General features: G+C 31.6%; 1 protein-coding gene across 2 annotated transcripts; it reads right to left on the reverse strand.

Annotated features, from left to right (window-relative positions):
• Positions 1–445: 445 nt before the first annotated feature.
• LOC134692543 (trimethylguanosine synthase-like) lies at positions 446–13,164 on the reverse strand. Of its 2 annotated transcripts, none has more exons than XM_063553010.1 (11): positions 13,120–13,164; positions 11,773–11,867; positions 9,217–9,442; positions 7,334–8,639; positions 6,659–6,770; positions 5,258–5,338; positions 3,798–4,570; positions 3,228–3,359; positions 2,608–2,826; positions 1,557–1,633; positions 446–1,002 (listed from the first exon to the last, which is right to left on the reverse strand). In XM_063553010.1, the coding sequence occupies exons 2-11, from the start codon at positions 11,865–11,867 to the stop codon at positions 646–648; spliced, it is 3,378 nt and encodes a 1,125-aa protein (XP_063409080.1). In that variant the 5' UTR covers positions 13,120–13,164; the 3' UTR covers positions 446–645. The 2 variants fall into 2 exon arrangements, with proteins under 2 accessions (XP_063409080.1, XP_063409073.1); XM_063553003.1 differs by having other exon boundaries at positions 447–1,002; positions 13,018–13,153.
• Between the last annotated feature and the right edge of the window lie 242 nt (positions 13,165–13,406).

Below are 13,406 nucleotides of genomic sequence, written 5' to 3' on the forward strand. Positions count from 1 at the left end.
GCTGTTCACAAGGAAGATGGTGAAGTTGAAATCATCCTTTCGTATGTGACCTACCGAATTAGACTATTTACCGGTTTTGTAATAAAGGATGCCACATGTGGAGCAGGACCGTTCCATAGCACCTGAGATCACCCCCAGCTTTTAGTGGGGTTTGTGTTGCCAAGTCTTTAGTTTTTAATGTTGTTTCTTGTGTACTATAATTTGTGTTTTTGTGTTTTTCTTTTTTAGCCATGGCATTGTCAGTTTATTTTCAGTCTATGAGTTTGACTGTCCCTCTGGTATCTTTAGCCCCTCTTTTAAAGACAATGGCTTATTATGCATTCCAATGCAAAAATTAACAATACATCTAAATGACCTACAAGACAAACCTAACAAGCTTAAAAAAAATAAAGAAAACAAATTCCCTTAAATCCTTTACATTTATTTCTTTATAAATGTACAAACAATCATAAAATTTTTGCTAAATACTTTTTTCTGTAAAAATTTTCATTAATAATTTGGTATACAAAATAGGTAAACAGCAACATAAAAAAAAATATGGTTCAATATGTGACAGACGATGTTCAATGCTAAAAGAGATGCAATCAATTTAAATTGATTTGCTGTTTTTCTTTTCTTCTTTTTTTCAAGAATATTATTCCCAGATTAATCTTTCTGCTCAATATCATCAGGTTGTTCAATTTGCACAGGACTGAAATTCTCAGTGTTACTGTCTTCTATATTATCAATATCCTTCTGATCACTTTGTCTCACTTTGTTGAGAACTTTATTTGAGTCATTTGTTTCTCCAAGATGTTGCTCAACGCATGGCTCTACATCTTTGGAAATCTCTTTTAAATTTTGATAATCAGTTTTTTTTATGTCATCACCTGGTTCCTCGGCATCATATTCCTCTCCATCGAGTATCAGTTCACCATAGTACGCACAAATTGTTTTTAACTTTTTATTCAGGATGTTTTGTTCTATTTCTACCCTTCCTCCAGGTCCAGCTATTACTGTTAACTAAAAGTACAGAAAAAAGCCAGAATAAGGCCAAAATAAAAACAGAATACAGCCAAAAGCATTAGTTTTCTATGATTCTCTTACACATTATTGACAACCTATCCCCCCTTATAATCACTTTTTGAAATTTAAAGAAATGTTCATTGTGAACTTTGGACATTCTGTTTATGTCAGAAACAGTACAAAATCAAATCAAAATATTTACCTCCCTACCGGTACTCAAATTTGGAAGAAAGAAATAAATATGTGTAAAGAATATATCTATTATGATGCAATAAAATAAAAATTTGTAAGGGTTCCACCAAACCCAGTTGCTCGCCTACTTTTGCTGTTAATCTCAGGCACAACAAAAACCAGGAAAAAATTTAATAAAAATATTCCTCTTGACACTATCCATCTATAAAAATATCAAAATAACATGAAACAGTCTAACTTGCCATGACTGATAATTCTTCAGTACGGTACCTTTTATTGTCTGATACACATAATTTTGAATTGTGACTTATTGATTATAATTATTGGATATAAAATTTAAATCTTTTAATACTTCATACCTGTTCAATGTCTGTGTTTCTTGGAACAAAGTACACAATATTTTTTGAAATCTTCTGCGCAACATCAAATATCTTTAAGGTTTATAAGTTAAGGATAAATTTCAGTAAACAACTAATATTTTTACATAATATAAACAGTTTGACACAGTCCTAGACAGAATTCAAATCATCCAAGAACCTGGCTTAATGGAAGGTTTCAAGGTAATATTATATAGATCAAATTTATTTGTTTAGTGTATGTTCACTTGTGTTAATATGTCTTTCAATTAAGGTAAGCCATTTTAATTGATATTTTATAGTGTGTCTTTCTATGTTGTGATATTACACTATTGTTTCAGGTAAGGGTGAAGGTTGGTAATAATTTAAACTTTAAACTCCACTGCATTTGTTTGCACCTGTCCTAAGTCAAGAACCTGAAGTTCAGTGGTTGTCATTTACATGGTTTAAAAGTGCTTCTCATTTTATTCAAGATTAGACAGTTGTTTTCCTGTTTGAAAGGTTTTACACAATTCAATTTGGGGACCCTTTATAGCTTGATGTTCGTTGTGAGCCAAGGCTCCATTTTTAAGACCGTACTTTGACCTATAACGGTTAACTTTTACAAATTATGACTCTGATGGAAGGTTGTCTCATTCACACTCATACCGCATCTTCTTATATCTATATAGGTTGATTTGTAAAGAATATTTTGCTGCTGTAAATAAAGGTACATGTATTTATGTTTTGCAAAAACAATAAGTTTAACCATTGAATGTAAATGCGGATCTTTGTAATTTATGTAAACTGTGGAAAAGTAGGACCTAAATTACAGTTTGTATCAGAGCTATTTACTTCAGCACTGTGTTACTTTTTGTGTCAGCATGATCTGAAATTCAGTTTGACTGTTTGATTCTGTATGAATGGGGAAAAATAGAAATTTCTTGCATCAAACTCACACTTGTCCTAAATAGTACTGATACACAATTATAGAAAATGGCAAATACATTTATGTTCAATAATAATTGTTTTTTGGTTGATTTTTTCCACTGATTTTTGTACATCAAAAAAGGATATCCATCAATTTCTATCATGGTCTCCAGATCAAACACTTCAGCAGTAAGGTAGTCTGGCCCACCCCATGGTGGACTGAGGAACACTACATCAGCTGATAATGTAGGTCCAACCTTCAGGAAGTCTCCCTGTATAAATTCTATGTGGTTCTCCACTCCGTACACAGCAGCATTATGTCTGGCTATCTCTATCTTTACTGGGTCTATATCTATTGCAATTACTAAAAATATAAAAATTGACAAAAATTACAATTAAGTCATAAAGTAAATGCATCTCATGGGCTATGTTGGTATGTTGAATAGTTAAAGACTTGTTAGGTTTTAAAAAAACAAACTTGTTTTTAATAATGTTCTACATTGTTCTATTGCATATCAAACAGTTTTTTGGGAGGTAAACTTTAAGAACCTTTCCATTTACATGGGGAAGATTGGATTAGATTACCAAAACAGTTAATCTTGTTTTGGTTGGTATAATTATTTGTGTTTTCCATATACAAAGCTGCATACTGTTACAGAAAACATCTTTTATCAATAGAACTTCCTCATCTTTTCTTTCTTAGTTAATTTTTGTGATTATCTAGTATAACACCCTGCAATACTGATTATTTGTTGTTTTTCTTACCATGATTACAGGTAAAAGCAAACTGTATAGCATTTCCACCAACACCACAAAAAGCATCTACTATAATATCAGAGCGACATCTGTCTGCAATATGTTCTGCTATCTTCTCAGGAGTCACAGAAAACCAGCCCTCTGTAAATTCAAACAAATAACGTTATATAGCAACTAATTATTTTGAATCCCCATTTGATGTAATTTATTCAGTCAAATGAATAAATATTATGCTACATATGTTATATTTGTGGAGTTTTTTCTGGTACAATGTATATGATGAAAAGTAGGTAAATAGTGTATGGTGTACAAAAGTTGCTTGTCTGTGAAAATTATGATTTTCGAAAATTAAGAGCCCTCAACATTTTATTGTTGGTGAAAAGTCTTTGTTTTTATTTTGTTTTTATTTATTTTTTCATGATGCAAAGATAAAGTTAAGTTAACAAGTTCTACACCTATCAAAACCTGATACCTGAATCTTTCCATTGCCGTGAACTTAGTTAGACCCTTTCAATAATTTTATGTCAAGTCAAGTTTATACATTTATTCCTATAAAAATCAGTCCTCTACATTGCTTACCTCTGTCCATCTTTATTCCTTCATCAAACTTAGAAAACAACCTGTATCTCTGAGCCCAGTATTTCCTTAATTCTTTATCATTTTCTATTTCTTCTGGAACTGGCATTTGTTTTCTTCTCCTTCTTTTCTTCCTTCCTTTCTTCTGTTGAACATTTTCTACATCACCTGGCTCCTCAAATGTATCATTAAGAACATCATCCATATTATCATCTAAAAACCCATACAAATTAAGCTCCTCATTCACTTCATCGTTATTGTACAAGGATAATGTATTTGCAGTCTCTGTAAAACTGTTATTGTCTTGGTTTTCAGACTTAACAATAGGTACATCTGTCATTATCTTATGTAGATGGCTACTACTTGATTGGTCTCCATGTGACTGAATCTGTGTATCATCTGATTTATCACATGGTACATTATCTCCTTTTGAATCAACAACATTTTTTTCTTTTGTTTTAACTTCATTATCAGAAACAGATGAATCATTTGAGTCACTATCCTCCAAATTATTAAGTATTTTAAAGTTATCTGGGAATTGAAGTTGAAGATTAGGGTCATGCTGATCTTGCAAATCTGGTTCTGTATTTGTTAAGTCCATAAAGTTTTTAGCTTTACCCAGAACTTTACTTGTCTTAGACTGCAGAAGACTACCCTCACTATCAAACCTTACATGGGAATTTTTCTTTCCTAAATTGACATATTCTGTAGATTTCTTGGCATTACGATGTTTGTATTTAACTTTTCCATCTTTAATTTTCATCTTTTTAGATAGCCTACAAAATGACAGCATAACTTATTACTGTGGATTCATTGATATTAGTTGGATACCAAATTTCATGGTTTTCATTGGAACAGGGAAACCATGAATTTAAATGTACAATGAATTACAACGTTTCTTGCGGAATGTATACAGACTTTGACAAAACCACGAAATTAGATATCCATGAATATTTAAATTTTCCCCAAACCATGAAAATTTGTATCCACGAAAAAATAAATGAATCCACAGTATTAGATAAGACAACTTAACTTATCATTAAATATATAGATATGATGGTACATGTATAAATCTGAAATAAAAATAAAAATTAACTAGTTTTCATATACATTTTGAGTTGTTGTGAAAGGTTTGATTTTATCTTACACTACAAATAATATACATTATGAATACAACATTGTATAAAATTTATTAAATATTCTTAAACAATAAAAATATTCTACAAACCAAAAAGCAAAAGGATTGAATCTTTACAGAACTGAAATTTGCATTAGTGTATTTCTTTTACATTGCTAGACTTGCAGACAAATAAATTTTCAATTTTGAATAATCTGCATTTAATTGGTGCAATGAGTTATTTATTTGAATTAAATTCAATGCAGTAACAGTTCTCAGAATAACAGAATATTCTTGTAACTCAAATAATAAGTAATTATGTCACCCTTATTCTTAATGTACATACTTTGTATCATCTTCATTCAGTGAAAATCCCAGATGTTTTAGTCTTTCCTTGTAGCCTTCAGTCTCGTCATCTACCTCGTGACTGAAATTATATTCACTTGTTGTAAAAAGAATCTAATACATGTACTTACATTTATATGCATAGTTATCCAGGCATATATTTTCATGAGAAATTGCTTCAAAATTGATAATGACTTTAAATACACAAGTTCAAATCATAGGAGAAAGTGCAATTGTAACCTTGTACCTAAAGCCTCGGTCACACCTTACTGGATAGCACAAACGGACGCCTAACAAATGAAAATAAAAGTTGTCTGTTGACAAAATTGTTATCCATTAGGATTCCTTGATGTATTGACCAAATAAATCGGACACGTAACAAATGCATAACAGACACACACCTGATATTCAATGTACGAGAAACAGAAACGTATCAGATAGAACGTATGTCGAAAGTACATCCAACAATCGACAACCCCCTAAAACAGACACCTAACGTAAGCATACCGAATAAAACGGATAAACAAGATACAGAAAATTTAAAGGCGACAATGATAAAACATGTTAATCGCATTAATATTCAAAATCTTTCTGTGTAACTAATTTGGGTTTGTTCTTTAAAATTCCACCAAAGGGCAGTGTCTTGTCTGAATAAGAGCTGTTTGATTGTGAAGACATGCCCTTACTCTAAGATCTATTATTATGAATAATGAGAATTCACAAACCCTAAGAAATCTAATTGCCGTTTTTGACGTGAAATTTTCAATTGGCATTTATCCGTTTCAGATCTGTTCATTATCCATTCTATCGATTATACATCCGATAGAAGTTCGTTTCACATTCCTTCAACATTCATTTTATCCGTTAGATCTCGATTGGTGAATTTATCTGCCAGACTTCCAACGAATGGACACATAACCTATACAAAATGGAAATGAAACGGACGAGTACCGTACTGTTCAACAGACATTTCATTCGTTGGACGTTTTAAAGTTTTGAACATGCTCAAAATTTTCCACTGGACAGAAGGGAAGTCGACGGATAAAACATACGCTAAACGGATATGCAACGGATATGGACAGACGTCTAATGGATTAGAACAAATATCTAACGGACATGAAAGGATTGAAAAAAAGTTATCCGTTAGGCATCCGTTCGAACTTTTGGTTAAGGTGTGAACGAGGCTTAACGAATGTTTTACAAATGAACCTAAATTGCACTCAAGTAGAAATTCTATGTATACACTAAAAAGATGTGTTTTAAGAGTTACAAGAAATCTTATAAAAGAATGCAGGATCAATGTTCCCCTTGAAATTTAAGCTAGCCAGACATTTTTAAATCTTATCTTAAACCTACAATAGGTATGCAAGATGAGATTTATGTCTCAGTATATTCATCTTACCTGTGAGGCAGTTCTATAGGTTTGTCATCAGGAGGGTCTTCTCCATCACCACTGCCATTAATATTTCCCATTGCAGAATCAGGGTTAGTTCTTAAATTGTTCACCAATGACCCTAGAAATTTACATGATATATTACAATTCAGTATAAACTTCTGTCTCTAATTATAATATGTCATGAATGTGAATGTATACAAAAAGATGCCAAAACCTTATGATAAAGTTCAAAGCTAATAACAACTGCAATTAGAACATGAAAGAAATTGTTAATAAATAAACTCATCATAGATACCAGGACTAAATTAAGTATATACGCCAGACGTGCAAAAGACTCATCAGTGACGCTCGAATCCAAAAAAAGTTAAAAAGGCCAAATAAAGTATGAAGTTGGAGATCATTGAAGGTATATTTGATAATTAAGATTTATTTCCCCTTGCTTGTCTGAATATTGAGATAACTTTCGCACCTTTCTTCATGTTCTAAACAGTGTAAAATATTTTTCATTTTGCTTTTTAAATCCAGTGATAATATTACCATTATTTTAACAATTCAGTGTTTATATTACTATTATTTTAACTATGGACAACAACATAAAAAGTTTGAATGAAAATGAAAATAAATACTACATTATGACGATTCTATAATAGCTCATTGTGTACTAATGTTTATTAAACAAACCTAAAGAGAATGTTTTAGCTTTTGACTTCTTAGCATGCTTCCTTTTACCACCACCAGATCCATCACATGGTTCACAGTCAGTGACACTTTGTTTTTCTGTTTCAATGGAATGAGATGAACCTACATTTTGTACATTAACATCATCTATAGAATCAGCACATTTGTCAACTGAACATGAAATGTCATTATTTGAATCCTTACTATGAGTAAGATCATCATTTATGCTATTTTTGGAGTCATTATCAATATTTTCAGTACTTTTTTTTTCAACTGAGCCATGTGAATCAGAAATATTTGCATGTGTCATATTTTCACTTGACTGACATATATATATGCATTCTAGTGCTGATGTCGTATCACAGTTATCATGTGACTCTTCACCACCCTGCACTGATGTACCACAGACATCATGTGACTCCACATCACATGGTACTGAGGTATCACATTCAGCATGTAAATCCATATCACCAGATATTAAAGGATTTTCAGTCACTGTGTTATTCTTTGCTTCTAACTTTTGAAATTCCTCTTTAAACTGACTATAGTAATACCAGTAATTCTCTGTGTAATGTTCATTCCATAAATCTTGCCATTCAACATCATCTGCATTTGTTACCTCTTCATTGTTTTCATCTTCTTCATTTTCATATTTTTCTGTTTGTGAACTCTGACCTGGACCTGAAGAATAACAATGCATCATGTGAACCATTTCTACATTTTGATTGGCTAAATTATTAGCTTCTGCAGATTCTAAGTCAGATATTTCACTATGATCCTCTGTTTCTTTTAAATTGTTCATAGTTGATTCTATTGCACGGTTGTAAGATGTCTGAAATCCAGAATAGCCTGCTGAATCAGGTATATTTTGTAAATTTCCAGTTTCCTTTGTTTCAGCGAATTTTCTTTCTTCTTCATTTTGACCTAACATTTCACTATCTTTAGCATTGTCTGTGCTTGTCTCTTTATTTGCCTCTTCAGAAAAACTCTCCTTGGGTTCAGAATCTTCCTCCCCAATTCTACCAGGAGATTTTTCTATGACCATTTCTCCATCAGCTGTTATTTCTATCTCAGACACACATGGCATTCCTCTGTACTCATTAAAGTCCACTTGTTCTGGATATTTGTTAACCCATCCCTCCCATACTAGATACTCTCCATATTGAGCCCAGTAACTCTCCCATGCAGTGTCAAAGTCTAGTTCCTTATAAGGATGTAAATCTCCTACAACACCATCATCTTCATTCTGCTCCTTATTTCTTCTTTTTCTCTGTTTTTTCTTCTTATGTCCATGATTCTTCTTCTTTTTCTACAATGGTAATAGGAAAGTCATTAAAAATATGTACATTCATATCAAAATTTAGGGATTCTACTAACTGTTATTCATCCAATTTAATAAAGTTTATATACAATTGTGATTTTCTGTTGTAAATTGATAGAATCAGTTAAAACTGCTGTGGTTCAAATTTATAGTTTTAGTAATAACTGGTGACAGTATATCTTTAGAGTACCAATGAAATGTTCATACAATAGAAGTTTGAGCAAAGTTAAAATCTGCAGTATCTAAATAAAACCAAATAATATTTCTGTATCACAGAGCTATATAGACAAGCATTATATTTCTGTATTACAGAGCTAAAAAGACGAGGATTGAATCGGAATCATTTATCCGTGAGAAAAAAGAGACACCAGTCACTGGTTTAGTAAAAACTGTGGATAACACAAGGATCAACATGCAGATATAAAACACTAATATCTTATGATTTCAATAAGGCAACAGTATTTTGTTACAACAGAATTTTTTATTATGGATATTTTTATTGTAATAATTGAATAGGTTGATTATAATTTGGCTGCTCACCGTGTATATATCATTGTATAAATACCTTTATTGATGGTTGCTCTATCTTTGAACTTCCTCCAAATGAAGCAAATCCCATGGCTTTCATAAGTTCCTCATCCTGTTCACATACTTTCTCCTCCTCTTCAATGGGAGATTCATTTTCACTCGACTCCTCATGGTCGTCCTCTTTTTCCTCCTCTCCCTCTTCTATTTCATCCTCACTGTCATCAAATTTTCCATATAATCCTTGTCTATATAATTCATTATCACTGTAATATAAGATGGATGACAGTAGAAAACAGAATCAAATACCACAAATATGTATTACTATTTAAATGTATGCAGAAAGAAGTGTAACAAAATATTTGTTCCGGCGTGACATTTGTTCCGTCGGAACAAATTTCATATGAAATATGTTCCACCGGAACTTATGTCACAGAAAATATGTTCCAGTACTATAAAATTTGTTCCGGAATTAATTTTTTAAACAAGTGTGAAATAAGTTCCGGAACAAAAAATACAGCACCATGAGTTTTGTTCCAATACTAAAATTTAAAAGAAAAGGTGAAATAATTCCTGTGATATTAGTTTTGAACAAAGGTATTTAATAGAAATCAATGAAAATGTTCTGCTCGAACCTATTTCACAAAAAATAAGTACTGTGCTTGCATGGGGTACATTTGCAATTGAATGCATGACTGTAGGATGAAGATAAGAAATAAAAGCGATGATAATGTATCATAATTTGTATCTATGTTTTATCCTTTATGTGGTATTCGACCTCCTTGTTTCCTGTTGATCTGTCATGGGTGTTCTTATGATATCATACATGTACTTATCTATGGACATTGCACAGTTTTTAAACAGTGTGTATTTTGTTTCTTTGTCTTTTAAAATAAGTGATCAGTCACTTTGTCCTTTTTTAGAAAGTACAAATGTTCATCTTTAACTATGTTACCTTTTTTTGGGGAATGACTTTTATTATTATTTCTTATTCTACTCTTTCCTGGTTCATAATTGTCATTTTTAGTGTTATTAATTGAATATGTTATTTAACTTTTGCTGAACTCCACATGATCCAAATTGGATGTTTACACTTTTTATTTATTACATTATCAATATAATACAGACTAAATACATGTTTTTTATAATGACTTTAAACTGACTGATGACAAGTGCTCAGTATATAAGATAACTTGTTTAACCAGTGGAACATATTTCATAGACCAGGAACTTATTTCACCAGGTGAGGAACAAATCTCACAAATCCAGAACTTATTTCACCAGGTAAGGAACAAATCTCACAAACATGGAACTTATTTCACTAGGTAAGGAACAAATTTCACCAACCCAGAACTTATTTCACCAGGTATTAAAAGTGTGGAACTTATTTCATATAGATGGAACAAATTATATAGAAATTGTCTGTGTAAAAAGTTCTCCCAGAACATATTACCTGTGAAATTAGGTCCACTGGAACTTTTTTCACAGGAACAAATTTTGGCTCACAAAAGCACCTCAGTACCTATTTCAAAAGTTTCAGTTAATATCTGTTAACAATCCTTGTGCTTTAAGGGGTGTTTCTGAAGGTAATTTGATAGTTCAAAAGCCAAAAACTGAACTGTTTAAAAAATCATTTGCTTATTCTGGATCAGTTTTATGGAACTGACTACCATATGAAATGCCTAAAGTGCAAAACACTTATTCTTTTAAGACAAACCCTATATACAGTCTGAATTGATTGCAGCTATTACTAGTACTCCTTTTTTAGAATGTATGATTTTAATGTTTTGTATATTATGACTTTTTACTACATGCAATCTGTAACTGTTTTATATCTTTAAATCATGGTACATTAGTACATATTTGTTTAGGGGCCAGCTGAAGGACGCCTCTGGGTGCGGGAATTTCTCGCTACATTGAAGACCTGTTGGTGACCTTCTGCTGTTGTTTTTTATTTGGTCGGGTTGTTGTCTCTTTGACACATTCCCCATTTCCATTCTCAATTTTACATGTACACATTGAACTATTATGTCTATATATGATTGTTCTCTTATTATTATTTTTTATTCCCCCCCTCCTTGTATTGTATATGAGGGTCTCAGGGAAGATTAGTAATTGTAACTAACTGTGTAAAACATCTTTAAATACAGAATTTATTATTATATTATTATTATATTATACTATAAATGTTTGACTATTTTGATTGAAATAATGCAAGTTCATTCAAAATTTGCTTCTCACATTTATGTCATTAATATTGTAAAAGTGACAACAACTTTTTAATTTAAAAGGAACTATATAACAAATCTAAAGGTTCATTTCTGGCAATAAATTTTACCACATTTAATCTGCTTATAATACTGGTCAGCATATCTGCAAAGATAATATTTGCATATTTGGAATCCACTCAACAAAAAAGGCATTTTTTTGTTCATATTAATTAATATTTAAATCAAAACCACAAACTTTATTTAGACACAGAATAAATTTCCTATACCATTTATATGAAATATGAACTTCCAACATTATAAAATGTCTTTTTTTTAAAAACTGCTAGTCATATTCAAGACTCAAGTTTGCATAAAATGATACTTACTTGATGAATGCTCTTGTACAATGACAACTTATTATCTTGTCTTCATTCTCCAAACTTAGTTTCATGTCTGCAAGATGATTCCATCTATAGCACATCTGTAATATAAAGTCATGTCATAATACTTTGGAATATACAAGGCTGAAGAATCTAATAATCACTATGCCTAAACTGTTTCAACGAAAATGGGACAAATAATAATGTAAACATATTGAAATCACACAAGATCTAAACAACAAAACAAACAGCAGTAAATGTAAAAGTATCTGACCAAACTTGTTCACCAAAACTAAATGTCTGTGATATCTGAAAATTATTAGACATTGTTTCTTTGTACAATAAGTAATGTGCTTTTTCAACACAATTTATGACAGAATTCCCACATAAGCATTAAGTATGTGAGTATGGCTAAACACGATGGGTGCAACGTGTGGAGCAGGATCTGCTTACCCTTCCAGAGCACATGAGATCACCCCGGTTTTTGGTGGGGTTTGTGTTGCTAAGTCTTTTGTTTATTATGTTATGTCTTGTGTATGCTTGTGTAATATTATTTGTCTATTTCTTTTTAAGCCATGTCAGATTATTTTCGATCTACATCATACATGTACATGATCTAGTTTGAATGTCCCTCAGGTACATGTAATGTATCTTTCGCCTCTCTTTTGAATGATGTCTTATACATGTATATGAGGGTACATATGCCCTTTCCTGTCAGGCTTCAACAGTAATATTTTGGGCTCCTGTTAGAGTCAAATGGATTAAAAATTTTATCATGACGTCAAAATATCCTTACCGTGATTTGTCAAAGGTTTCAAATAATTATTGTTACCGTTATTTTTGAAAAATGATTCGTTGTAATCAATTGATTGTTCCATTATATAATAGAAAGTGGACATTTTATCGTCATGCACCAAAAATTACCGTTAACGTCATTTGGCAAGAAATTTTACCATTATTCTTCATGAAGGTAACCCCCATTACCACCCTCATATATTGTTTATGTTCTGATACAGTTAATCAAAATAATACCTTTAACTTTTATAATTGCTTTTTATTTCATTCTGAGTTCGTGAGAAAAAGATATTGTATTCGGCTTGTTCTGAGGCTATGTTGTGAAACGGATACCACGATTTCCCCAGGATTACAAGAAAGATTGTTATAACTTTTTTAGTTTTTATACAAGAATTATTTTTCAATTAGTATTTACATTGAAATTGTGGAAAATTGCATTGGTGCACCTGAGCTTACAGTTTGAATTCGATGTATCTTTTACTTTGAAATGACTTTGGTGTGATTAAATGCACAGAAAGTGCAAAATCAAAGTTGAAAACAAAACGTGATTTCGCGCACCTTGCTCCAAATACAACTTGTGTTTCCTTGCAAAAATTCGGTATCTTAAACGTTCTAAAGACAACGACAAAACCTCCAATTTAGGAGAGTAGGGACGGTTTATTTATATTTATATTTTTACCCAGTATAAGTAATAAATTTCTAAAGAGCCCTATATCAATGAATTGTTATTAAGGTCTTTCCTTTTTCAAAAGGGAAAGACCTTACTGTATTTCTTCTGTTTATTATTACTCTTTTTCCGCCAAACTTTGACGAAGTTAGCCTCCGTAACCGTAAGAGGTGTCGCT

This window comes from Mytilus trossulus, chromosome 1, assembly GCF_036588685.1.
Source record: "Mytilus trossulus isolate FHL-02 chromosome 1, PNRI_Mtr1.1.1.hap1, whole genome shotgun sequence".
Taxonomy (NCBI): domain Eukaryota; kingdom Metazoa; phylum Mollusca; class Bivalvia; order Mytilida; family Mytilidae; genus Mytilus; species Mytilus trossulus.